We start from the raw sequence: 25596 nt of genomic DNA on the forward strand, positions 1-25596 counted from the left end.
GCATTTGGATTCCGTGAGGGGTATGGTGAGTTCATGTGAGATTTTATTTTTTGACACAAGTTAGTGGAATATGAGACTTTGTAAGAAAAAAAAAAAAAAATTCCGCTAACTTGGGCCAAAAAAATATCTGAATGGAGCCTTACAGAGGGGTGATCAATGACAGGGGGGGTGATCAATGACAGGGGGGTTGATCAATGACAGGGGGGTGATCAATGACAGGGGGGTGATCAATGACAGGGGGGTGATCAGGGAGTCTATATGGGGTGATAACCACAGTCATTGATCACGCCCGTGTAAGGCTTCATTCAGACGTCCGGATGCGTTTTGCGGATCCGATCCATCTATCAGTGCATCCGTAAAAATCATGCGGACATCTGAATGGAGCTTTACAGGGGGGTAATCAATGACAGGGGGGTAATCAGGGAGTCTATATGGGGTGATCACCACAGTCATTGATCATGCCCCTGTAAGGCTTCATTCAGACGTCCGGATGCGTTTTGCGGATCCGATCCATCTATCAGTGCATCCGTAAAAATCATGCGGACATCTGAATGGAGCTTTACAGGGGGGTAATCAATGACAGGGGGGTAATCAATGACAGGGGGGTGATCAGGGAGTCTATATGGGGTGATCACCACATTCATTGATCATGCCCCTGTAAGGCTTCATTCAGACGTCCGGATGCGTTTTGCGGATCCGATCCATCTATCAGTGCATCCGTAAAAATCATGCGGACATCTGAATGGAGCTTTACAGGGGGGTAATCAATGACAGGGGGGTGATCACCACAGTCATTGATCATGCCCCTGTAAGGCTTCATTCAGACGACCGGATGCGTTTTGCGGATCCGATCCATCTATCAGTGCATCCGTAAAAATCATGCGGACATCTGAATGGAGCTTTACAGGGGGGTGATCAGGGAGTCTATATGGGGTGATCACCACAGTCATTGATCATGCCCCTGTAAGGCTTCATTCAGACGTCCGGATGCGTTTTGCGGATCCGATCCATCTATCAGTGCATCCGTAAAAATCATGCGGACATCTGAATGGAGCTTTACAGGGGGGTAATCAATGACAGGGGGGTGATCACCACAGTCATTGATCATGCCCCTGTAAGGCTTCATTCAGACGACCGGATGCGTTTTGCGGATCCGATCCATGTATCAGTGCATCCGTAAAAATCATGCGGACATCTGAATGGAGCTTTACAGGGGGGTAATCAATGACAGGGGGGTAATCAATGACAGGGGGGTGATCAGGGAGTCTATATGGGGTGATCACCACAGTCATTGATCACGCCCCTGTAAGGCTTCATTCAGACGTCCGGATGCGTTTTGCGGATCCGATCCATCTATCAGTGGATCCGTAAAAATCATGCGGACGTCTGAATTGAGCTTTACAGGGGGTTGATCAATGACAGGGGGGTAATCAATGACAGGGGGGTGATCAGGGAGTCTATATGGGGTGATCAGGGGTGATCAGGGGTGATTAGGGGTGATCAGGGGCTAATAAGGGGTTAATAAGTGACGGGGGGGGGGTGTAGTGTAGTGTAGTGGTGCTTGGTGCTACTTTACTGAGCTACCTGTGTCCTCTGGTGGTCGATCCAAACAAAGGGGACCACCAGAGGACCAGGTAGCAGGTATATTAGACTCTGTTATCAAAACAGCGTCTAATATACCTGTTAGGGGTTAAAAAAAACACATCTCCAGCCTGCCAGCGAACGATCGCCGCTGGCAGGCTGGAGATCAACTCTCTTACCTTCCGTTCCTGTGAGCGCGCGCGCCTGTGTGCGCGCGTTCACAGGAAGTCTCGCGTCTCGCGAGATGACGCGTATATGCTTGACTGTGCGCAGCGCTGCCACCTCCGGAACGCGATCCTGCGTTAGGCGGTCCGGAGGTGGTTAAAGGACCTGCGGAGATCATTAAAGTAATCGTCTTGTTAACTCAGGTGAGAATGTTGACGAGCACAAGGCTGGAGATCATTATGTCAGGCTGATTAGGTTAAAATGGCAGACTTGACATGTTAAAAGGAGGGTGATGCTTGAAATCATTGTTCTTCCATTGTTAACCATGGTGACCTGCAAAGAAACGCGTGCAGCCATCATTGCGTTGCATAAAAATGGCTTCACAGGCAAGGATATTGTGGCTACTAAGATTGCACCTCAATCAACAATTTATAGGATCATCAAGAACTTCAAGGAAAGAGGTTCAATTCTTGTTAAGAAGGCTTCAGGGCGTCCAAGAAAGTCCAGCAAGGGCCAGGATCGTCTCCTAAAGAGGATTCAGCTGCGGGATCGGAGTGCCACCAGTGCAGAGCTTGCTCAGGAATGGCAGCAGGCAGGTGTGAGCGCATCTGCACGCACAGTGAGGCGAAGACTTTTGGAAGATGGCCTGGTGTCAAGAAGGGCAGCAAAGAAGCCACTTCTCTCCAAAAAAAACATCAGGGACAGATTGATCTTCTGCAGAAAGTTTGGTGAATGGACTGCTGAGGACTGGGGCAAAGTCATATTCTCCGATGAAGCCTCTTTCCGATTGTTTGGGGCATCTGGAAAAAGCCTTGTCCGGAGAAGAAAAGGTGAGCGCTACCATCAGTCCCGTGTCATGCCAACAGTAAAGCATCCTGAGACCATTCATGTGTGGGGTTGCTTCTCATCCAAGGGAGTGGGCTCACTCACAATTTTGCCCAAAAACACAGCCATGAATAAAGAATGGTACCAAAACACCCTCCAACAGCAACTTCTTCCAACAATCCAACAACAGTTTGGTGAAGAACAATGCATTTTCCAGCACGATGGAGCACCGTGCCATAAGGCAAAAGTGATAACTAAGTGGCTCGGGGACCAAAACGTTGACATTTTGGGTCCATGGCCTGGAAACTCCCCAGATCTTAATCCCATTGAGAACTTGTGGTCAATCCTCAAGAGGCGGGTGGACAAACAAAAACACACTAATTCTGACAAACTCCAAGAAGTGATTATGAAAGAATGGGTTGCTATCAGTCAGGAATTGGCCCAGAAGTTGATTGAGAGCATGCCCAGTCGAATTGCAGAGGTCATGAAAAAGAAGGGCCAACACTGCAAATACTGACTCTTTGCATAAATGTCATGTAATTGTCGATAAAAGCCTTTAAAAACGTATTAAGGGCGTGTAATTATATTTCACTACATCACATAAACAACTGAAACAAAGATCTAAAAGCAGTTTAGCAGCAAACTTTGTGAAAACTAATATTTGTGTAATTCTCAAAACTTTTGGCCACGACTGTATATTTCACTGGGAGGTGTAAACTTTGTTGGATGTTGCAAGTGTCTTTATCTGAAGTTAATCCAAAATAGTGAAACAAAGTTACTGAATTAAGTAGGAGAATACAGCAGCAATGAGCAATCTTGGTGTTCTCTGGCAAATGCCAAACGTCCTGCACGGTGTTGGGCTGCAAGCCCAACCCCCACCTGTGGACGTCTGGTCCTCATATCACCCTCATGGAGTATGTTTCTGACCGTTTGAGCAGACACATGCACATTTGTGGCCTGCTGGAGGCCATTTTGCAAGGCTCTGGCAGTGCTCCTCCTGTTCCTCCTTGCACAAAGGCGGAGGTAGCGGTCCTGCTGCTGGGTTGTTGCCCTCCTACGGCCTCCTCCACGTCTCCTGATGTACTGGCCTGTCTCCTGGTAGCGCCTCCATGCTCTGGACACTACGCTGACAGACACAGCAAACCTTCTTGCCACAGCTCGCATTGATGTGCCATCCTGGATAAACTGCACTACCTGAGCCACTTGTGTGGGTTGTAGACTCCATCTCATGCTACCACTAGAGTGAAAGCACCGCCAGCATTCAAAAGTGACCAAAACATCAGCCAGGAAGCATAGGAACTGAGAAGTGGTCTGTGGTCACCACCTGCAGAACCACTCCTTTATTGGGGGTGTCTTGCTAATTGCCTATAATTTCCACCTGTTGTCTATCCCATTTGCACAACAGTATGTGAAATTGATTGTCACTCAGTGTTGCTTCCTAAGTGGACCGTTTGATTTCACAGAAGTGTGATTGACTTGGAGTTACATTGTGTTGTTTAAGTGTTCCCTTTATTTTTTTGAGCAGTATATATATATATATAGGTTTAGGAAAGCTAATTTGAGTATCCTTCCCAGAAACCCAGAGGGGCATCACCTGGCCTACAATACTGCACACGTGTATTCACTGTACCATGGGCTCTAAAAAGAGTACCCTTTAGACAATGTATATACAGGGTGGGCCATTTATATGGAAACACCTTAATAAAATGGGAATGGTTGGTGATATTAACTTCCTGTTTGTGGCACATTAGTATATGTGAGGGGGGAAACTTTTCAAGATGGGTGGTGACCATGGCGGCCATTTTGAATCCAACTTTTGTTTTTTCAATAGGAAGAGGGTCATGTGACACATCAAACTTATTGGGAATTTCACAAAAAAACAATGGTGTGCTTGGTTTTAACGTAACTTTATTCTTTCATGAGTTATTTACAAGTTTCTCTTTGCTTACAGCCATTGACATGTCGCCGAGGTTAACACGTGAGGAGCGGATAGAAATTGTGTTGATGTCTCGTGAACGTAGTAACCGGGTCATTGGAGCAGATTTCAAAGCAAGACACCCTACGAGACCACCTATCTCCCATGCTACAGTTAGCAAACTGCTTGCTAAGTTTCGTGAAACTGGTTCAGTGTTGTATTTGCCAAAATGTGGACGCATGAAATCTGTCTCTAATGAAGAAACATCAGCGGCTGTCTTAGCTTCATTCAGCAAGAGCCCACAGCGTAGCACTCGCCGCATGTCACTGGAGAGTGGCATTAGTCGAACATCCCTTCGGCGGATATTAGCTACTCACAAATGGCACCCTTACAAACTCCAGCTACTGCAGCATCTTAACGAGGATGACCCAGATCGGCGCACTGAATTTGCAGAATGGGCAAAACAAAAATTGGAACAGGACCCTCAGTTTACGCAGAAGATTTTGTTCAGTGATGAGGCAAACTTTTATGTGAATGGTGAAGTTAACAAACAAAACCACCGCTATTGGTCTGACACTAACCACCATTGGATAGATCCCTCCAAAACTGTTGGAACAAAAAAAATTATGGTATGGTGTGGTATATGGGGTACAAAGATAGTGGGGCCATTCTTCATCAATGGAAACCTCAAGGCCACTGGATATGTGAAATTGCTACATGATTATGTGTTTCCCTCTTTATGCACTGAAGCTGGCACGTTCCCTGAGTTTTTCCAGCAAGATGGTGCACCACCACATTATGGGTGTCAGGTCCGAGCATTCCTAGATGAACAGTTTCCTGAAAAGTGGATTGGTCATCGTGGGCCAGTTGAATGGCCCCCAAGGTCTCCCGATCTGACCCACTTAGACTTTTATCTTTGGGGTCATCTGAAAGCAATTGTCTACGCTGTGAAGATACGAGATGTGCAGCACCTGAAACTACGGATACTGGAAGCCTGTGCTATCATTTCTCCTGCGTTGTTGCTATCAGTGTGTGAAGAGTGGGAGAAGAGGGTTGCATTGACAATCCAACACAATTGAACACATTTTATAAGTGGTCAGAAACTTGTAAATAACTCATGAAAGAATAAAGTTACGTTAAAACCAAGCACACCATTGTTTTTCTTGTGAAATTCCCAATAAGTTTGATGTGTCACATGACCCTCTTCCTATTGAAAAAACAAAAGTTGGATTCAAAATGGCCGACTTCAAAATGGCCGCCGTGGTCCCCACCCATCTTGAAAAGTTTCCCCCCTCACATATACTAATGTGCCACAAACAGGAAGTTAATATCACCAACCATTCCCATTTTATTAAGGTGTATCCATATAAATGGGCCCACCCTGTATATTGTTTAGAACCATCTCTCTCTCCCCCCCCCCTCCTTGTGAGCCCCATTAGGGACAGCTTGATGTTAATTTCTTTAAAGCACTGCGGAATATGTCAGTGCTGTATAAGTGAGTAAAATAAATTACTCTAAATTTGTGTCATTGTTTTTAATGAGGAGAAATGGCTTATCCCTTGGACTTTGCAATCCTACTTAGCCCTAAAATAAATCCATTAGTAATCCAGTCGGCATACCTCCCAACATATGATTCCCTTACTAGATCCACCTGTGAATGCTCACAACAAACCATCATAGAAACTCCCATTCTGAGACATAGTTACACCCTATAAAGTCAGATTGGAGGCATGCCTGTGGTTCCACTTCAAGGCTTATTACAATGTATTTGCCTGACAATTAATTTGCATTGCATGAACATACATAAAATTTAGCTGGAAGGGAAATCTAAAATTCTATCCTGAAAATATGTTTTAATTTCTTGTGTTAATTATAAGTAACTAGAATTGAACAAAAAAATATTCCATAGCTCACGTAGTCTACCATTCAATTTGTTTTCGGAATGGCTTTTGCAAAAATTTCTCCTGGCAGGATTAATCATAGAGACAGATCCATACTTACTGTATTTCTAACAGGACAAGAATTTCTTAAATTGCCTTCATCCTGCTGACAACATCCTTGTGATTGACAGCATAATTATGACAGATTTGTGCAAATGTTGTCATGTCATTCACTTGAGTAGCTTAAAATAAATTAACCATGGCAAAATGAATGGAATTGAAGGACATCATGTTTCCTCTGGAACAGACAAAAAAATGAACAGAAAAATTAGCTATATGTTGTTAGAACTCAACAAACACGATATCTCATCTCAACGGTAATTACTGATAAATTCTATTGAAACTTAATCAACCTGTCCAGGATTTTCTTAGAATTCTACATTGTGGCAATCCTGTCATTCCTCCTAGAAAATAATGAACTTATTGACAACTGGGTGTTACAAACGCATCCTTCCTTATTTTTCTTTTGGCTGGACATGTGCTGATAAGTGTGTCACAAAATGACCAGCTGCTCAAAACAACATGATTTTGTGATATTGTGTCACAAGATCTCCATCCTATATGTGTTTACGTGCAGCTACTCAGTGGTCATATTATCAATTGCATTCTTTCAAAAGATTCATTTCTGGAGTTTTTAACCAAACTAGAGCTAAGGTATACGTGGAAACATCTGTCATCTAACATTTTCAAATTAGTAGTGTCAGTATCAGAATATACCCCTTTGACAAGAGGAATGGGAAGTTCAAGTTGTCAATTTATCCCTAAATATTTAGAAAGGGTGACAGGTCCATTTAACTATGTTCATGGCCCTTTTCCTGCATTAGCCTTCATTATTTTTGGAAGGCTTTTCACTTGATAAGGTAAAATGCTTGCAGGAATTTGCATCCTTCCTACCTCAGGATACCCTAATAGAGCTTACTTTGTGAATAATGATACTATTTTTTAAACAAACTGTGCAGTAAGACCTCAGAAGATGTATTATAGAGACTAATGAAGGTCGAAAGAAGCATTGCTGAGACTTGAATTTACATCAATTCATGTTTGACAAATTATCTACAGATAAAAACATTTCTAGACTCTTGCTACTCTTCCTAGTAGTGAACACCCTGTTAAGATCACTCCACGACTACAACAAGCAAACCTGAAAGAGGTAAGAAATAACCCATGGGTAACAGCAAAAGACCTTAAGTAGACCCTACAAACAAGAAAGGTTTAACTTGAAAAAAACTTTTTTTTTCCAATCTATGTTACTATATAGCTATCAATGTGTCCACTAATAGAATAACACTTAACATGAATCATTGTCAAGGAAGGATAACTTGAAGGAAGCCACCTCTCTTTAGAAGAAGATTGCCTGAAACCATTTGGATGTTGGGATGCTTGGACGTCTTGGTGAATTTAGTCTTTGATGCTTGGACTTCAAAGCTTATGAAAAAGAATTCTATTTGCAGATGATACAAAAGTGGAACATTTTAGCACAGGTGCACAATGCTATAATTGGAGGAAACAGGGCAGTGAATACCTAAACCAAAAGCATGGTGGAAGAAGCATTTGTCACGATCAGTGCAGGGGGGAAACTCCACACTGAACACAGGAGGGAAGGGGAACAGTAACTAGGCCTGGAAACTATGGAAGAAACAGGTCACCTCCTAGACAACCCTAATCCGGGCCCTAGCTAACTATCAATACCTTGAAGGTAGGAATATTCATATGCAGGATAACTAGGCCTTTATATCCCTATAAGGCCCTGGAAAAGGTTAGGACCAGAGACAACCCATTCCTCCCCAGATGGACGAATGGAAGTCTCTGTCTCAGGCCCAGATACAAACAACAGGGAATATAACAAACACAAACAAATGCAACAATTAACTTCTGTAGAGACGGATGAGCAGGAACACCAGAAACAAACTCACACCAGCTTAGCCAAACCCAAATGAAGCTATCTACCGCATAGTCAGAAGGGTGGGGTCAGACTATAAAGGGTATAAGTGATGACCACTGAGCAACAGCTGAGAAAAGGGAAGTGGTCATTAACCCTATCAACACTAAATCAAGATAAATCAAAGAGGCTGTTAGATTCCTCCACTCTCATCCAATCACCTTGATTTCCTGACATCAGTCACCTGAGGGAACGTGACAGCAATATTGTTTGGGGATACTTTCCTGCTTTGGAAGCTGAATATTTTTGTAATCATTAAGGAAACAATGAATTCTAAGATTTGTAAAAGAATATTTTGCAGGAGAATAAAAGGGCAGAAGTCCATGACCTCAAGCTAAAGAGATGTTGGCTACTGCTACAATGACCCAAGGCAAATAAGTAGATCAACTAGAGAATAGTGTTGAGCGAACAGTTCGAGCATAGTTCGGGTCCGTACCGAATTTTGGGGTGTTCGTGACACGGTCCCGAACCCGAACTTTTTCGTAAAAGTTCGGGTTCGGGTTCGTCGTTCGGCATGTATTTTGGCGCATTTTGAAAGGCTGCAAAGCAGCCAATCAACATGCATCATACTACTTGCCCTAAGATGCCATCGCAGCCATGCCTACTATTGGCAAGGCTGTGATTGGCCAAGTGCAGCATGTGACTCAGCCTCTTTATAAGCTTGTGCGCACGTCGGGACGTGCTCACTCCCGATGTGAATAGAACAGGGATAGACGCAGCTGATGCTAGGGCGAGAATAGGCAGGGATAATTGAATAACTGGAAGCAAATTTCTCTCCTCCACCTGTGATTCATCTGAACAACTGCAGCTGAGCTGCTTTTTTGATAGGGATTGGCTATTTTTAGAGTGGCCAGAGTGATTTTTCCATCCACATGTACCTGGGCTGACCGCCGGCCGCCATTTTGCGACTTGTAGTGCTGCAGCAGAAGCTGCCACAGTGTGCATTCCAAAGCTCCAAGCAAGTCAGACATCTACACCTGGGATTCAGACCAATAGCGATTTAGCAGCACAGTCCAAGGCTATTTTTTTTAAAGGTTGTGCAGACCATTTTGTGGCACATGTTACTGGGCTGATAGGCGGCGGCCATCTTGGGACTAGTGCTGCAGCACAATCTCTCCCAACGTCCATTAATCACTTGTAATAGTGGTCTGTGCCATAGAAATCCTACATCAGGGACTTGGGTGTGCTTGTGTCACCCCTACTAATACCAGTCCACCTGTAATCCATACAGTGAAAAGCCATAAAGTATTCCAGTGAGGGAATTTTTTTTTTATTTAAAAAAGGCCAAGTTAGTTTATCTGGCGTTCAATATACTAGATACAGTTAGGCCTGCGTTTCATACATCTGGAATTAGCAAACTAATGTGCTGGGGTTGGGAAAACATATATGTACCCATACTAGAATCTGTCAAAGAAAGCGGTACTCACATATAACAGTCATTCCATCTGTAATCCATACAGTCAAAAGACTGAAAGTATTCCAGTGAGGGAATTTTTTTTATTTAAAAAAGGCCAAGTTAGTTTATCTGGCGTTCAATATACTAGATACAGTTAGGCCTGCGTTTCATACATCTGGAATTAGCAAACTAATGTGCTGGGGTTGGGAAAACATATATGTACCCATACTAGAATCTGTCAAAGAAAGCGGTACTCACATATAACAGTCATTCCATCTGTAATCCATACAGTCAAAAGACTGAAAGTATTCCAGTGAGGGAATTTTTTTTATTTAAAAAAGGCCAAGTTAGTTTATCTGGCGTTCAATATACTAGATACAGTTAGGCCTGCGTTTCATACATCTGGAATTAGCAAACTAATGTGCTGGGGTTGGGAAAACATATATGTACCCATACTAGAATCTGTCAAAGAAAGCGGTACTCACATATAACAGTCATTCCATCTGTAATCCATACAGTCAAAAGACTGAAAGTATTCCAGTGAGGGGATTTTGCTTATAAAAAATAATATATTTCATTGTGGTGCGAGTTGAATCGCAACAATGAAGAAAAATACTATTAAGGGACGAGGACGCGGTCGTGGTGGTGTCCGTGGAGCCTCTGTTGCTGGTAGAGGACGTGGCCGTTCGGCCCCAGGCGCACACAGTAGGGAACGAACTCCCTCAACTAGCCGGCAGAATGTACCGCAATATCTCGTGGGGCCCAATGCCGCTCTTAGGATGGTAAGGCCTGAGCAGGTACAGGCATTAATCGATTGGGTGGCCGACAGTGCTTCCAGCACGTTCACCACATGGTCTTCCACCCAGTCTTCTGCGGAAAGCGCACAGGTGGCACCTGAAAACCAAGCCCATCAGTCTGTCACATCACCCCCAAGCATATCAGGGAAACGGTCTGAGCCACAAGTTATGCAGCAGTCTCTTCTTCTGTTTGAAGACTCTGCTTCCAGGGTTTCCCAGGGGCGTCCACCTAGCCCTTCCCCAGTGGAGGAAGACATACCATGCACTGACGCACAACCACTTATGTCTACAGATGAAGAGGACATGGGAATACCACCACAGCAGAGTCACCGACTCTCTGATGATGACGAAACACAGGTGCCCACTGCCGCGTCTTTTTGCAGTGTGCAGACTGAACAGGAGGAGGTCAGGGAGGGAGACTGGGTGGAAGACGATGCAGAGGACGATGAGGTCTTAGACCCCACATGGACTGAAGGTCGTGGCGATGACTTTCACAGTTCAGAGGAAGAGGTAGTGGTGAGACCGAGACAACAGCGAAGCCAAAGAGGGAGCAGGGGGCCAAAGCAGACGAGCCGCCGCCCCCAGAGTTCGCCTGCTACTGGACATCGCCAACAGGGACCCAGCCCCACAAAGGCAGCTTCAAAGAGTTCCCTGGCATGGCACTTCTTTAAACAATGTCCTACCGACAAGACCCGAGTGACTTGCACGCTCTGCCATCAGAGCCTGAGGCGAGGCATTAACGTTCTGAACCTCAGCACAACCTGCATGACCAGGCATCTACATGCAAAGCATGAACTGCAGTGGGGTACACACCTTAAAAACCAGGCACTCGCTGAGGCTCCCCCTGCTCCCTCTACCGCTGCTGCCTCGGCTTCCGCCTCGAGAGGAATGTTGCCACCTGCCGAGCAGCAAACAGAGGATGTGCCACCGACACCACCACCACCGCCACCGTCAACTAGCGTCTCCACTATATCACACAGCAGCGTTCAGCTCTCAATATCTCAAACCTTAGAGAGGAAGCGCAAATTCCCCCCGAGTCACCCTCGAGCCCTTGGCCTGAACGCCAGCATTTCTAAACTGCTGGCCTTTGAAATGCTGTCATTCCGGCTGGTGGACACAGACAGCTTCAAACAGCTGATGGCCATGGCTGTCCCGCAGTATGTGGTTCCCAGCCGCCACTACTTCTCCAAGACAGCCGTGCCTTCCCTGCACATGCAAGTGTCCGATAAAATCAAGTGTGCACTGTGCAACGCCATTTGTGGCAAGGTCCACCTAACCACAGATACGTGGACCAGTAAGCACGGCCAGGGACGCTATATCTCACTAACTGCACACTGGATGAATGTAGTGGCGGCTGGGCCCCCGGCGGACAGTTCCTTGGCGCACGTCCTTCCGCCCCCTAGGATCGCAGGGCATCATTCTCTGCCTCCTGTAGCCTCCTCCTCCTACTCGGCTTCCTCCTCCACTGCTTCCACCAGCTCATCCGGTCAGCCACACACCTTCACCACCAACTTCAGCACAGCCCGGGGTAAACGTCAGCAGGCCATTCTGAAACTCATATGTTTGGGGGACAGGCCCCACAGCGCAAAGGAGTTGTGGCGGGTATTGAACAACAGACCGACGAGTGGTTTCTGCCGGTGGGCCTCAAGCCAGGCCTGGTGGTATGCGATAATGGGCGAAATCTCGTGGCAGCTCTGGGACTAGCCGGTTTGACGCACATCCCTTGCCTGGCGCATGTGCTGAACTTGGTGGTGCAGAGGTTCATTCACCACTACCCCAACATGTCAGAGCTGCTGCATAAAGTGCGGGCCGTCTGTGCGCGCTTCCGCCGTTCACATCCTGCCGCTGCTCGCCTGTCTGCGCTACAGCGGAACTTCGGCCTTCCCGCTCACCGCCTCATATGCGACGTGCCCACCCGGTGGAACTCCACCTTGCACATGCTGGAGAGACTGTGCGAGCAGCAGCAGGCCATAGTGGAGTTTCAGCTGCAGCACGCTCGCGTCAGTCGTACTGCCGAACAGCACCACTTCACCACCAATGATTGGGCCTCCATGCGAGACCTGTGTGCCCTGCTGCGCTGTTTCGAGTACTCCACCAACATGGCCAGTGGCGATGACACTGTTATCAGCGTTACAATACCACTTCTATGTCTCCTTGAGAAAACACTTAGGGCAATGATGTTAGAGGAGGTGGCCCAGGTGGAGGAGGAGGAGGAGGATGAGGGCTCGTTTCTAACACTTTCGGGCCAGTCTGTTCGAAGTGGCTCAGAGGGAGGTTTGTTTAAGCAGCAGAGGACAGGTTCACAAGTCGCCAGCCAAGGCACTGTACTGGAGGACGAGGAGGATGAGGAGGTGGAGGGGGACGAGGATGACGCAAGTTCACAGCGGGGTGGCAGCCCAGGCCCATCACTGGTGCGTGGCTGGGGGGATACGGTGGACGATGACGATACGCCTCCCACAGAGGACAGCTTGTCCTTACCCATGGGTAGCCTGGCCCACATGAGCGAATATATGCTCCAATGCCTGCGCAACGACAGCAGAGTTGCCCACGTTTTAACGTGTGCAGACTACTGGGTGGCCACCCTGCTGGATCCCCGGTATAAAGACAATGTGCCCACTTTAATTCCTGAACTGGAGCGCGACCGTAAGATGCGCGAGTACAAGCGCACGCTGATAGAGGCGCTCTTGAGAGCATTCCCACATGTCACAGGGGAACAGGTGGAAGGTGAAGGCAGAGGAGTGGCAAGAGGTCGCCAACGCAGCTGTGTCACGGCCAGCTCATCTGAGGGCAGGGTTAGCATGGCAGAAATGTGGAAAAGTTTTGTCTCCACGCCACAGCTATCTGCACCGACACCTGATACGGAACGTGTTAACAGGAGGCAGCATTTCACTAACATGGTTGAACAGTATGTCTGCACATCCCTCCACATCCTGACGGATGGTTCGGCCCCATTCAACTACTGGGTTTCGAAATTGTCCACGTGGCCAGAGTTAGCATGTTATGCCTTGGAGGTGCTTTCCTGCCCGGCGGCCAGTGTTTTATCTGAACGCGTATTCAGCACGGCAGGGGGCGTCATTACTGACAAGCGCAGCCGCCTGTCCACAGCCAACGTGGACAAGCTGACCTTCATAAAGATGAACCAGGCATGGATCCCACAGGACCTGTCCCTCCCTTGTGCAGAGTAGTCCTTATTAACTGCCTAAAACATGTCTTGTTGTGCTACGGGCCACTTCTTTATTTGATACAAATTTTATGAAACCCACAGTTGAATGAAACTCTTCTCTGTCTGGGCGCCGGGGCCTAACCAGATGAAAGTGGCCGGTTAAACTAACGGGTGACATGAAGCCATAACCTCTGCCATGCTACCTCTGTCTTCTGTCTGGGTGCTGAGGCCTAAGTCAAATAAAGCGGTTTTCTGCTGTGCTGGGGGATATGAAGCTAATCTCTGACCTCTCTCCTCTGTCTGGGTCCAAAGGCCTAAATCACTGAAAGAGGCCTTCTCCTGTGGTGTGTGATATGATGCCAGAATATGTGCTGTGGGGCCTCTCTCCTCTTCCTGGGTGCAGGGGTCAAATAAACTAAATTGTGGCCAACTCCTGTGGTGGTTGATATGATGCCTGATTCTCTGATGTGGAACCTCTCTCCTCTGTTTGGGTGAAGGGGTCAAAGTAACTAAATGGTGGCTTCTCCTGTGGTGGCTGATATGATGCCAGAATATGTGCTGTGGTGCCTCTCTCCTCTTCCTGGGTGCAGGGGTCAAAGTAACTAAATGGTGGCTTCTCCTGTGGTGGCTGATATGATGCCAGAATATGTGCTGTGGGGCCTCTCTCCTCTGTCTGGGTCCAAAGGCCTAAATCACTGAAAGAGGCCTTCTCCTGTGGTGTGTGATATGATGCCTGAATATGTGCTGTGGTGCCTCTCTCCTCTTCCTGGGTGCGGGGGTCAAAGTAACTCAATGGTGGCTTCTCCTGTGGTGGCTGATATGATGCCAGAATATGTGCTGTGGTGCCTCTCTCCTCTTCCTGGGTGCGGGGGTCAAAGTAACTCAATGGTGGCTTCTCCTGTGGTGGCTGATATGATGCCAGAATATGTGCTGTGGGGCCTCTCTCCTCTTCCTGGGTGCAGGGGTCAAAGTAACTCAATGGTGGCTTCTCCTGTGGTGGTTAGTATGATGCCAGAATATGTGCTGTGGGGCCTCTCTCCTCTTCCTGGGTGCAGGGGTCAAAGTAACTCAATGGTGGCTTCTCCTGTGGTGGCTGATATGATGCCAGAATATGTGCTGTGGTGCCTCTCTCCTCTTCCTGGGTGCGGGGGTCAAAGTAACTCAATGGTGGCTTCTCCTGTGGTGGCTGATATGATGCCAGAATATGTGCTGTGGGGCCTCTCTCCTCTTCCTGGGTGCAGGGGTCAAAGTAACTCAATGGTGGCTTCTCCTGTGCTGATTGATATAAAGCTGATGGTTGTGCCATCTGACATGGTTGCCAGGGTCTGATTCAATGGGGGCCTACTCCTGTGGTGGGTGATCTAAATGCCTGATTCTCTGCTGTGAAACCTCTCTCCTCCGTCTGGGTGTAGGGGTCAAAGTCTTTCAAAGTCGCCTTCTCCTGTGCTGATTGATATGAAGCTGATGGTTGTGCCATCTGACATGGTTGCCGGGGTCCCATTAAATTGTGGCCTACTCCTGTGGTGGTTGATATGATGCCTGATTCTCTGATGTGGAACCTCTCTCCTCTGTTTGGGTGAAGGGGTCAAAGTAACTAAATGGTGGCTTCTCCTGTGGTGGCTGATATGATGCCAGAATATGTGCTGTGGGGCCTCTCTCCTCTTCCTGGGTGCAGGGGTCAAAGTAACTCAATGGTGGCTTCTCCTGTGGTGGCTGATATGATGCTAGAATATGTGCTGTGGTGCCTCTCTCCTCTTCCTGGGTGCGGGGGTCAAAGTAACTCAATGGTGGCTTCTCCTGTGGTGGCTGATATGATGCCAGAATATGTGCTGTGGTGCCTCTCTCCTCTTCCTGGGTGCGGGGGTCAAAGTAACTCAATGGTGGCTTCTCCTGTGGTGGCTGATATGATGCCAGAATATGTGCTGTGGTGCCTCTCTCCTCTTCCTGGGTGCAGGGGTCAAAGTAACTAAATGGTGGCTTCTCCTGTGGTGGTTGATATGATGCCTGATTCTCTGCTGTGAAACCTCTCTCCTCCATCTGGGTGTAGGGGTCAAAGTCTTTCAAAGTCGCCTTCTCCTGTGCTGATTGATATAAAGCTGATGGTTGTGCCATCTGACATGGTTGCCAGGGTCTGATTCAATGGGGGCCTACTCCTGTGGTGGGTGATCTAAATGCCTGATTCTCTGCTGTGAAACCTCTCTCCTCCGTCTGGGTGTAGGGGTCAAAGTCTTTCAAAGTCGCCTTCTCCTGTGCTGATTGATATGAAGCTGATGGTTGTGCCATCTGACATGGTTGCCGGGGTCCCATTAAATTGGGGCCTACTCCTGTGGTGGGTGATCTAAATGCCTGATTCTCTGCTTTGAAACCTCTCTCCTCCGTCCGGGTGTAGGGGTCAAAGTCTGTCAAAGTCGCCTTCTCCTGTGCTGATTGATATAAAGCTTATGCTTGTGCCATCTGACATGGTTGCCGGGGTCTGATTCAATGGTGGCCTACTCCTGTGGTGGGTGATCTAAATGCCTGATTCTCTGCTGTGTAACCTCTCTCCTCCGTCTGGGTGTAGGGGTCAAAGTAACTAAATGGTGGCCTACTCCTGTGGTGGGTGATATGATGCCTGGTTCTCTGCTGTGGGACCTCTCTCCTTTGTCTGGGTGCTGTGGTCAAAATAATAGTAAGTGACCTTCTCCATTGGTGGGTGACTTGAAGCCTGATTCTGTGCTATGGGACCTCACTCCAATTAATATTGTTTAATTTTTATTTATTTTATGTTAACTCATCATTTCCCTATCTACATTTGTTTGCAGGGGATTTAACTACATTTTGCTGCCTTTTGCAGCCCTCTAGCCCTTTCCGGGTGTGTTTTACAGCCTTTTTAGTGCCCAAAAGTTCGGGTCCCCATTGACTTCTATGGGGTTCGGGTTCGGGATGAAGTTCGGGTCGAGTTCGGATCCCGAACCCGAACATTTTTCGAAAGTTCGGCCGAACTCGTCGAACCCGAACATCCAGGTGTTCGCTCAACTCTACTAGAGAATGATTGATTGGATTTTTTGAGTGACCAAGTTGCAGTCCTGACCTTAACTTTATCACTGGAAACTGGAAACTATAGGCCGGTAAGTTTGACATCTGTTATGGATAAATTGTTTGAAGGTTTTCTAAGAGATGCTATCTTAGAGCATCTCAACGGAAATAAGCAAATAACGCCATATCAGCATGGCTTCATGAGGGATCGGTCATGCCAAACTAATTTAATCAGTTTCTATGAGGAGGTAAGTTCTAGACTTGACAGAGGGGAATCAATGTATGTCGTATATTTGGACTTCTCCAAAGCGTTTGACACTGTACCACATAAAAGGTTACCGTATTTTTCGCCCTATAAGACGCACCGGCCCATAAGACACTGGAATATAAGAAAAAAAATATTTTTAACCAAAAGGTGTGCTGTGTGTTTGGTGGGTTTGGAACTAATGGTGGTCTGTGGATGGCACTATTACTGGGGATCTGTGGATGACGGACACTGTTATGGGGGGGATCTGTGGATGACGGACACTGTTATGGGGGGTCTTTTGTAGAGAAGGGTCGGCACTGCTACAATATGTGCGGTGCACGAGTCGATGGGGAGGCGTCCCAAAACTTACAATAAAGAGGATCGTGCCTTGACCGTCAGAAGCCGGCCATCCTCCTCCTCCTCCTCCTCCATCCCTGTCTTCATTGGGAGCCTCTGCATTTGATGGTGTGCGGCTCACCTGCAGAGAGCCTCCCATGCCCTTGAGCAGAGTAGCCATTATCTGATCTGCCTGTCATTTACCAGCCAGCCTCACTGCAAGGGCATCTGGACACCGCTCCTAATTTGCAGATCCACTTTGGAGGTGCTGATAATGGAGGGAGGCGCTTATGGAGCCGGTAAGGCTGGAGGAGCCTTTGACCCCCAGACTTTCATCCGGCAACCTCACACTGTCTTAAGGATGGTGTCTTGGGTCTTTTCCATTGTGGTCTTTGGGTGTATAATTAATGAGGGATACATTAATAAGGCGAGCGAGGAGGAGGAGCACTGCATTTTCAACCAAAACCAAAGTGCCTGCAACTATGGTGTGACAGTAGGGGTGCTGGCCTTCCTCACCAGCATTCTGTACCTGGCAGTAGATGTCCACTTTCCACAGATTAGCAGTGTCAAAGACCACAAAAAAACTGTAATATCTGACATTGCTGTGTCTGGTTTCTGGTCGTTTTTTGGGTTTGTTGGCTTCTGCTTTTTGGCCAACCAATGGCAAGTGTCTGACCCAGAGGACAATCCAATGAATGAAGGAGCAGATGCTGCCCGCACAGCCATAGCGTTCTCGTTCTTCTCCATCTTTACTTGGGCCATCGTAGCAGTGCTCAGGCTACAGCATCTGAAGGAAATTTCTTTCCAAGAGGAATACAGCAGACTTTTCCCCACTAGCCCCCAACCCTTCCCTTAACCTTTTAACAAAGCAATACAAATCTGCAGTGCCTTAACCACTCCATCCTACTTGTTATTGTATATTAGAAAGTTTACGTTTGTATTATATATGTCGCTGCTTTAGAGTTTGCTTATACATGTGGATTCTGAACACGATTCCAGCCACCTTCGATATATTCAAGGTTATTTTATGGGTGCTATTGGGTGAGTTTAAAAGCAGGCCACCCAAATATTGTGTGCTCCAGCATAATGTATCCCAGTGTGAATCATATGTTTGGGCAAGCTTTTAAAGACCATCTGTCATACTTCATGAAATGTTTCACGTTGTTTTTTTAAAGTGTTAAAATACTAAAATGTCTTCCTGAAGTAATACTTAAAATGATGTGGTAAGAGCAAGTGGCAGCATCACATGGGAGCGTAGCACGCACATTATTTCAGGAGGACCTGCTTGGCCACATTGTTCTGATATGTTCTGGTGGTACCAAGCTGATTAGATTGCACTGTGACCTCAAATAAGTCTTTTTTAAAGATTTTTGTGGCACTCTGTTCATCAATAAATAGGAGACTAATCTGATTTTATATGATTGCTGTACCAAACGTGCACATGAATAGAACTGCCAATCTGGCATCATACATCCGCTTAAATGCCATATATTTTAGGTGGTGTCAAAGCTTTACACTGTCGTACTGTACCAGCCTATATGTTGAGGTACACATATACAACATTAGCCATTTTAAGACGTGCCAAATTGCATACTGCCTTAATGAAGGTTGTTTACAGCTCTATGATAATGATTTACTTGATGTCCAATATCTCCTGGAAGAGTATGTTGTCCTGATAACTGGAGATCGTTTGCCTCGTTTTATTCATAGTTGAAATGCATTAATATTAGTCCAAGCACTGGTACAAGTTAATAAAATGTTGCTGTTAAATATAAAAAATAAATAAAAAATTACAATAAAGAAGAAGAGACCGACACTCGCGATGATTATTCAATGATGCTGTAGTTTATTCAGTCACATATTATGGAGCATAGTGACGCGTTTCAGCACAACACGTGCTTTCCTCAGACTATACAATAAACTCCTATCCACATCTCTTATATAGACAGAAAAAGGGAGGAGTAACAAAAAAAGGGGAAATGACATCATACTGTGTAACTCCGCCCACATGGGAGCCGATACAGGTGAGTCAATGAAAGATGCTATACACTATAGAAGTCAATGTAAAATAATTGATATAACAAATGAATGAAAAGGATTCAGGAATCAGGTCCGCTGAAAATAAGACATAGATATAATGTAAATATTATATAATAAAAATTATACAACTAAGAACTAAGTGAAACTAGAAATATTATATTTGGGGTTGAGCCCCTTTGGATCCACCGTTTGTAGCCGGTGGATCCAATAAGCCTCACGCTTTAGAAGCAAACTATTCCTATCACCGCCTCGGCGAGGTAATGATACACTTTCAATAACTTGAAACTGCAACTGCGATATCGCATGTCGTTTCTCATGGAAGTGATGTGGTAGGGGTAACAATAAATTCTCAGTGCGGATAGTGGACTTATGCTTGCTTAATCTATCTTTTATCCGCATTGAGGTTTCCCCTACATAGACTAAACCGCAGGGACATTTCAAAATGTATATGACATTTTTACTATCACATGTGAACATGCCCTTAATTGGGATTTGTTCACCAGAATGGGGGTGAGTGAAAGTAGGGCCTCTAATGACGCTCGAGCAGTTATTGCAATTTAAACACAGAAATGTGCCCTGACGCGGGGTAGTGAGTGTAGTTTGTCTAAAGGTAGGTTTATTAGTGCCTATATCTGCTCTGATAATTTTGTCACGAATATTATCTGCTCTTTTGAAGCACATCATTGGAGGATTTTGAAATATCTCTATTTGGGGATATGATCTGAACATTATATGCCAGTGCTTGTTAATTATACCCCTCATTTTATATGTCCAGGGATGATATTTCACTACTAGTGGAATGCGAGGTAGTTTAACGGTTTTTTGTCCCTGTGGTTGATCTAACTTTTCCTTTTGAGATTGTAATAGATGTGTGGGATAGCCTCTATTAAGGAACTTGTTCGTCATTTCTTGCAACCTAATTTCACAGGTATCCGGATCAGTCACGATCCTTTTAACCCGTTGATATTGCGAATAGGGAATAGCCTTCTTGATTGCTGGGGGGATGACTACTTGTATAGGTGAGTAAACGGTTACGATCTGTATCTTTAATGTATAGATCAGTATAAACTGTACCATCATCTTTACGCTTCACCCATGTGTCAAGAAAGGATATTTTGTGAAAATCAAAATGTATAGTAAATTGAAGCTCACTCCAAATGGAATTAAGATAACTATTAAATTCCATAAGGGATCGAACGTCGCCTCGCCATACGCAAAACACGTCATCTATGAATCGACGCCAAAATATGCAATGTTTTAAATATAAAGGATTGGAATAAATGAATGTACTCTCAAATGATGACATATAACTGTTTGCGTACGGCGGTGCGACGTTCGATCCCATCGCTGATTTTTTTATGACACTTTTAAAATTAGTGTTAGAGAAAAACACCCCCCAGCAATCAAGAAGGCTATTCCCTATTCGCAATATCAACGGGTTAAAAGGATCGTGACTGATCCGGATACCTGTGAAATTAGGTTGCAAAAAATGACGAACAATTTCCTTAATAGAGGCTATCCCACACATCTATTACAATCTCAAAAGGAAAAGTTAGATCAACCGCAGGGACGACATGCGATATCGCAGTTGCGGTTTCAAGTTATTGAAAGTGTATTATTACCTCGCCGAGGCGGTGATAGGAATAGTTTGCTTCTAAAGCGTGAGGCTTATTGGATCCACCGGCTACAAACGGTGGATCCAAAGGGGCTCAAACGCGAATATAATATTTCTAGTTTCACTTAGTTCTTAGTTGTATAATTTTTATTATATAATATTTACATTATATCGATGTCTTATTTTCAGCGGACCTGATTCCTGAATCCTTTTCATTCATTTGTTATATCAATTATTTTACATTGACTTCTATGGTGTATAGCATCTTTCATTGACTCACCTGTATCGGCTCCCATATGGGCGGAGTTACACAGTATGATATCATTTCCCCTTTTTTTGTTACTCCTCCCTTTTTCTGTGTATATAAGAGATGTGGATAGGAGTTTATTGTATAGTCTGAGGAAAGCACGTGTTGTGCTGAAACGCGTCACTATGCTCCATAATATGTGACTGAATAAACTACAGCATCATTGAATAATCATCGCGAGTGCCGGTCTCTTCTTCTTTATTGTTATGGGGGTGATCTGTGGATGACGGACACTGTTATGGGGGGGATCTGTGGATGACGGACACTGTTATGGGGGGGATCTGTGGATGACGGACACTGTTATGGGGGGGATCTGTGGATGACGGACACTGTTATGGGAGAGGATCTGTGACGGACACTGTTATGGGGGGGGGATCTGTGGCTTGCACTGTTACAGGGGGACCTGTGTCTGGCACTGTTACAGGGGGGTATCTGTGGATGGCACTGTTACAGGGGGGGATCTGTCGATGGCACTGTTACAGGGGGGGATCTGTGGATGGCACTGTTACAGGGGGGGGTCTGTGGATGGCACTGTTACAGGGGGGGATCTGTGGATGGCACTGTTACAGGGGGGATCTGTGGATGGCACTGTTACAGGGGGGGATCTGTGGATGGCACTGTTATGGGCTGGGGGGATCTGTTGATGGCAATGTTATGGGCTGGGGGGATCTGTGGATGGCACTGTTAGAGGGGGGATCTGTGGGTGGCACTGTTATACATGTGCCATCCACAGACCCCCCAGCCCATAACAGTGCCATCCACAGACCCCGCCAGCCCATAACAGTGCCATCCACAGACCCCCCAGCCCATAACAGTGCCATCCACAGATCTCCCCCGCCGCCGCCGCTCCAGTATACAAATATAAGATGTCTTATTCAATTAATAGTTATTAAACATGCCCCCTCACTCCTAATAGTACCTTACATCCTAACCGCTTCAGTGGCACCCAGGCAGGCAGGCCGGGCGGCTGGCACGTCCTTCACTGACGTCACTTGCCTGCGCCGCCTGCTTCATTCATAAAGTAGGCGGCGCAGGCACGTGACATCAGGGAGTTACGCTGCCGCCCGCCCGGCCTGCCTGCCGGCATTCTACTGAAGCTGTTAGGATGTAAGGTACTATTAGGAGTGAGGGGGCATGTTTAATAACTATTAATTGAATAAGACATCTTATATTAGTATACCGGAGCGGCGGGGTGGGGCTATACTACACTGAGTGCACCGCCCTGCCGCTATTGCCGGCCCCCAGCTCCTCCTCCCAGTCCCTCCCCGAGTCCCCGCTCGCTCCTACATCGCAGCTTGCGATGTAAAACTGCAAGCATTCGCCCCATAAGACGCAGGGGCATTTCTCCCCCATTTTGGGGGGAGAAAAAGTGCGTCATATGGGGCGAAAAATACGGTAGTATATAAAATGAGAATGCTGGGACTGGGAGAAAATTTCTGTATGTGGGTAAGAAACTGGCTGAGTGATAGAAAACAGAGGGTGGTTATTAACGGTACACACTCAGATTGGGTCACTGTCACTAGTGGGGTACCTCAGGGGTCAGTATTAGGCCCTATTCTCTTCAATATATTTATTAATGATCTTGTAGAAGGCTTGCATAGTAAAATATCAATTTTCGCACTAAACTGTGTAAAGTAATTAACACTGAAGAGAACAGTATACTGCTACAGAGGGATCTGGATAGATTGGAGGCTTGGGCAGATAAGTGGCAGATGAGGGTTAACACTGACAAATGTAAAGTTATGCACATAGGAAGGAATAATGCAAGTCACCCGTACATACTAAATGGTAAAACACTCGGTAACACTGACATGGAAAAGGATCTAGGAATTTTAATAAACAGCAAACTAAGCTGCAAAAACCAGTGTCAGGCAGCTACTGCCAATAAGATAATGGGTTGCATCAAAAGGGACAGGGTCCTACCACTTTTCAAATAGCTAGTCAGACCACACATGGAGTACTGTGTACAGTTCTGGGCTCCTGTGAACAAGGCATACATAGCAGAGCTGGAAAGGGTCCAGAGGAGGGCAACTAAAGTAATAACTGGAATGGGGCAACTACAGTACCCTGAAAGATTATCAAAATTAGGGTTATTCACTTTAGAAAAAAGACGACTGAGTGGAGATCTAATTACTATGTATAAATATTACAGGGGTCAGTATAGATATCTATCCCATCATCTATTTATCCCCAGGACTGTGAGGAGGGGACATTCCCTGCGTCTGGAGGAAAGAAGGTTTGTACACAAACATAGAAGAGGATTCTTTACGGTAAGAGCAGTGAGACTATGGAACTCTCTGCCTGAGGAGGTGGTGATGGTGAATACAATAAAGGAATTCAAGAGGGGCCTGGATGTATTTCTGGAGTGTAATAATATTACAGGCTATAGCTACTAGAGAGGAGGGGTCGCTGATCCAGGCAGTTATTCTGATTGCCTGATTGGAGTAGGGAAGGAATTTTTTATTCCACTAAAGTGGGGAAAATTGGCTTCTACCTCACAGTTTTTTATTTTGCCTTCCTCTGGATCAACTTACAGGATGACTGGCCGAACTGGATGGACAAATGTCTTTTTTCGGCCTTATGTACTATGTTATTATGTTACTAGTGTTTAGCCAAGCTAAGTATTTAAAGTGGAATTCAGTCTGAAGTCATAAAATAGCAGCTGCACATGTTGCAAAGTGAAAGTAAGAAGCCCGGGAACGGAAGATCACTCATAATGCTGTGCAGCCATCCCCTGTAATGTCACAGCCCTATAAAACCCTCATCCCACACAGTCTCCGCCATTGTCCTGTGAGCTGAGCAAAAGGAGAGACATGGCAAGTGCGCATGCGCTAGGGACAATCTTGCTGAAAATTATTAATGGAAGAATATTGGAGAGGGACAGTGCAGGAAGAGTGCAGGGAGACTTATGCTGCGTCAGTTTTATTTATTTATTCCTACATTTACTTATTCCTACATCAGCCATAATGTCACGGCCTTTGGTGTGCGCTGTTGCACTTGGCCACGCTTGCTGTTGCCTGTGGCAACGTGTTGCTGTGTCTGCATGCGGGGGCAGTGTCACGGCCTTTGTGGTGTTTGCCGTGACATGGTTGCCTTCCATGTTGTTGCCTCCGGCAACATGTATTTGTTATGGTGTTTTCCCTGCTTTGGTGTGCACGGGGTTAAGGTGTGTTTGGTAGGTGTGGTGGGAGCGACCTCAGGCCTCCTTATATGTTGGCGTAGTGGAGCCTGAGGTCAGTTTGTATTTTGTTGTCAGCTTGGTGTGGAGATCTGCTCCTGGGCTGTTGTGATTATGTCTGTGTGAGCCACCGTTATTTGTTATATTGTTTTCCATCCTGCTTGCTTCTGTTTACCCTTCCCCACCTGTGGTGTATGTTGTATGGTGTATGCCTTGTATGCTGGTGTGTGTGCTCCTAATGAGGCTTGCTTTCCTGGAAGGGTTTAAGCAAACAGCTAGACTGTGAGTTTCCAGTCCATCTCGTCGGCGACAGGTAAGTCCTGATAACTTTTGTTGTCTGTTGTCTTATGTACTTACCTGTCGTTCGGCTGGGGCCCTGTCTAGTTGGTGGTCAGTTGCTGGGCTTCAGGAGACACCATTCATCCGTGGTAAAGGATGAATGGGTGGTCTCTGCCCTGTCTTCAGGATTAGGGCACAGCAGGGATTCACAGGGTCATAGATCGGTGAGCATGTGCCCTCTTACCATCTGAGGCGGCTCATGCGCTAGGAGTCTAGGGAGAACCTAGGGTTGCATTAGGAGGTGACTTGCTCCCTGTTCCCTGCTACCTGGCTAGCAGCCACCGCCATTGCACAGCTGGGGGTTTCCCCCACGCCCCGCCGTGACACATAAACTAAAATATATAATTCAATACAATAATATGGAAGCCTTTATTATTCCAGTGCCAGTGTGCCATCCAATACCATCCAGCCTGCACCCCTTAGAAGGGTCAGGTCTTAATGATGACCATCCTCATCTTTTGCTGGCTTTACTTCTTCCAAATCCTCCTTCAAAGTCTCCATGTCCTAGAAAAGTCAGCAACTTGCAGAGAAAGGAGGAGCTGGATGTTCCTGATGACATATTCTCTTCAATATTTGATGATGTGGAAAAGGAGGAAAAGCAGATGGCAGAAGAAGGGCTCCCACCTGTAGGGCAGGAGAGCGCTGAGGTTAGAGAAGTGGGTATGCCAGAGCTGATTAAAATTCTGTGTTTACTGTCAAATAACCTGGAGGATATTGCAGGCCAGAACAGCAATAATATGCATATTGTCCCCCCCCCACCTAACCAGCCAAACTCCATACTAGCAACAGCCCCTGTTT

General features: G+C 46.2%; 1 protein-coding gene across 1 annotated transcript; it reads left to right on the forward strand.

The window, feature by feature from the left end:
* The first annotated feature begins 17388 nt into the window (after positions 1-17388).
* On the forward strand, positions 17389-18738 carry LOC120991330 (synaptogyrin-1-like). Its single transcript, XM_040420163.1, has one exon. The coding sequence runs from the start codon at positions 17594-17596 to the stop codon at positions 18173-18175; it is 582 nt and encodes a 193-aa protein (XP_040276097.1). The 5' UTR covers positions 17389-17593; the 3' UTR covers positions 18176-18738.
* The last annotated feature ends 6858 nt before the right edge of the window (positions 18739-25596 follow it).

Source organism: Bufo bufo, chromosome 2, assembly GCF_905171765.1.
Source record: "Bufo bufo chromosome 2, aBufBuf1.1, whole genome shotgun sequence".
Classification (NCBI taxonomy): Eukaryota; Metazoa; Chordata; class Amphibia; order Anura; family Bufonidae; genus Bufo; species Bufo bufo.

What these genes read in the sequence shown, in the direction of transcription:
- LOC120991330 (XM_040420163.1), top strand. Translation starts at nt 17,594, where the DNA reads ATGGAGGGAGGCGCTTATGGAGCCGGTAAGGCTGGAGGAGCCTTTGAC.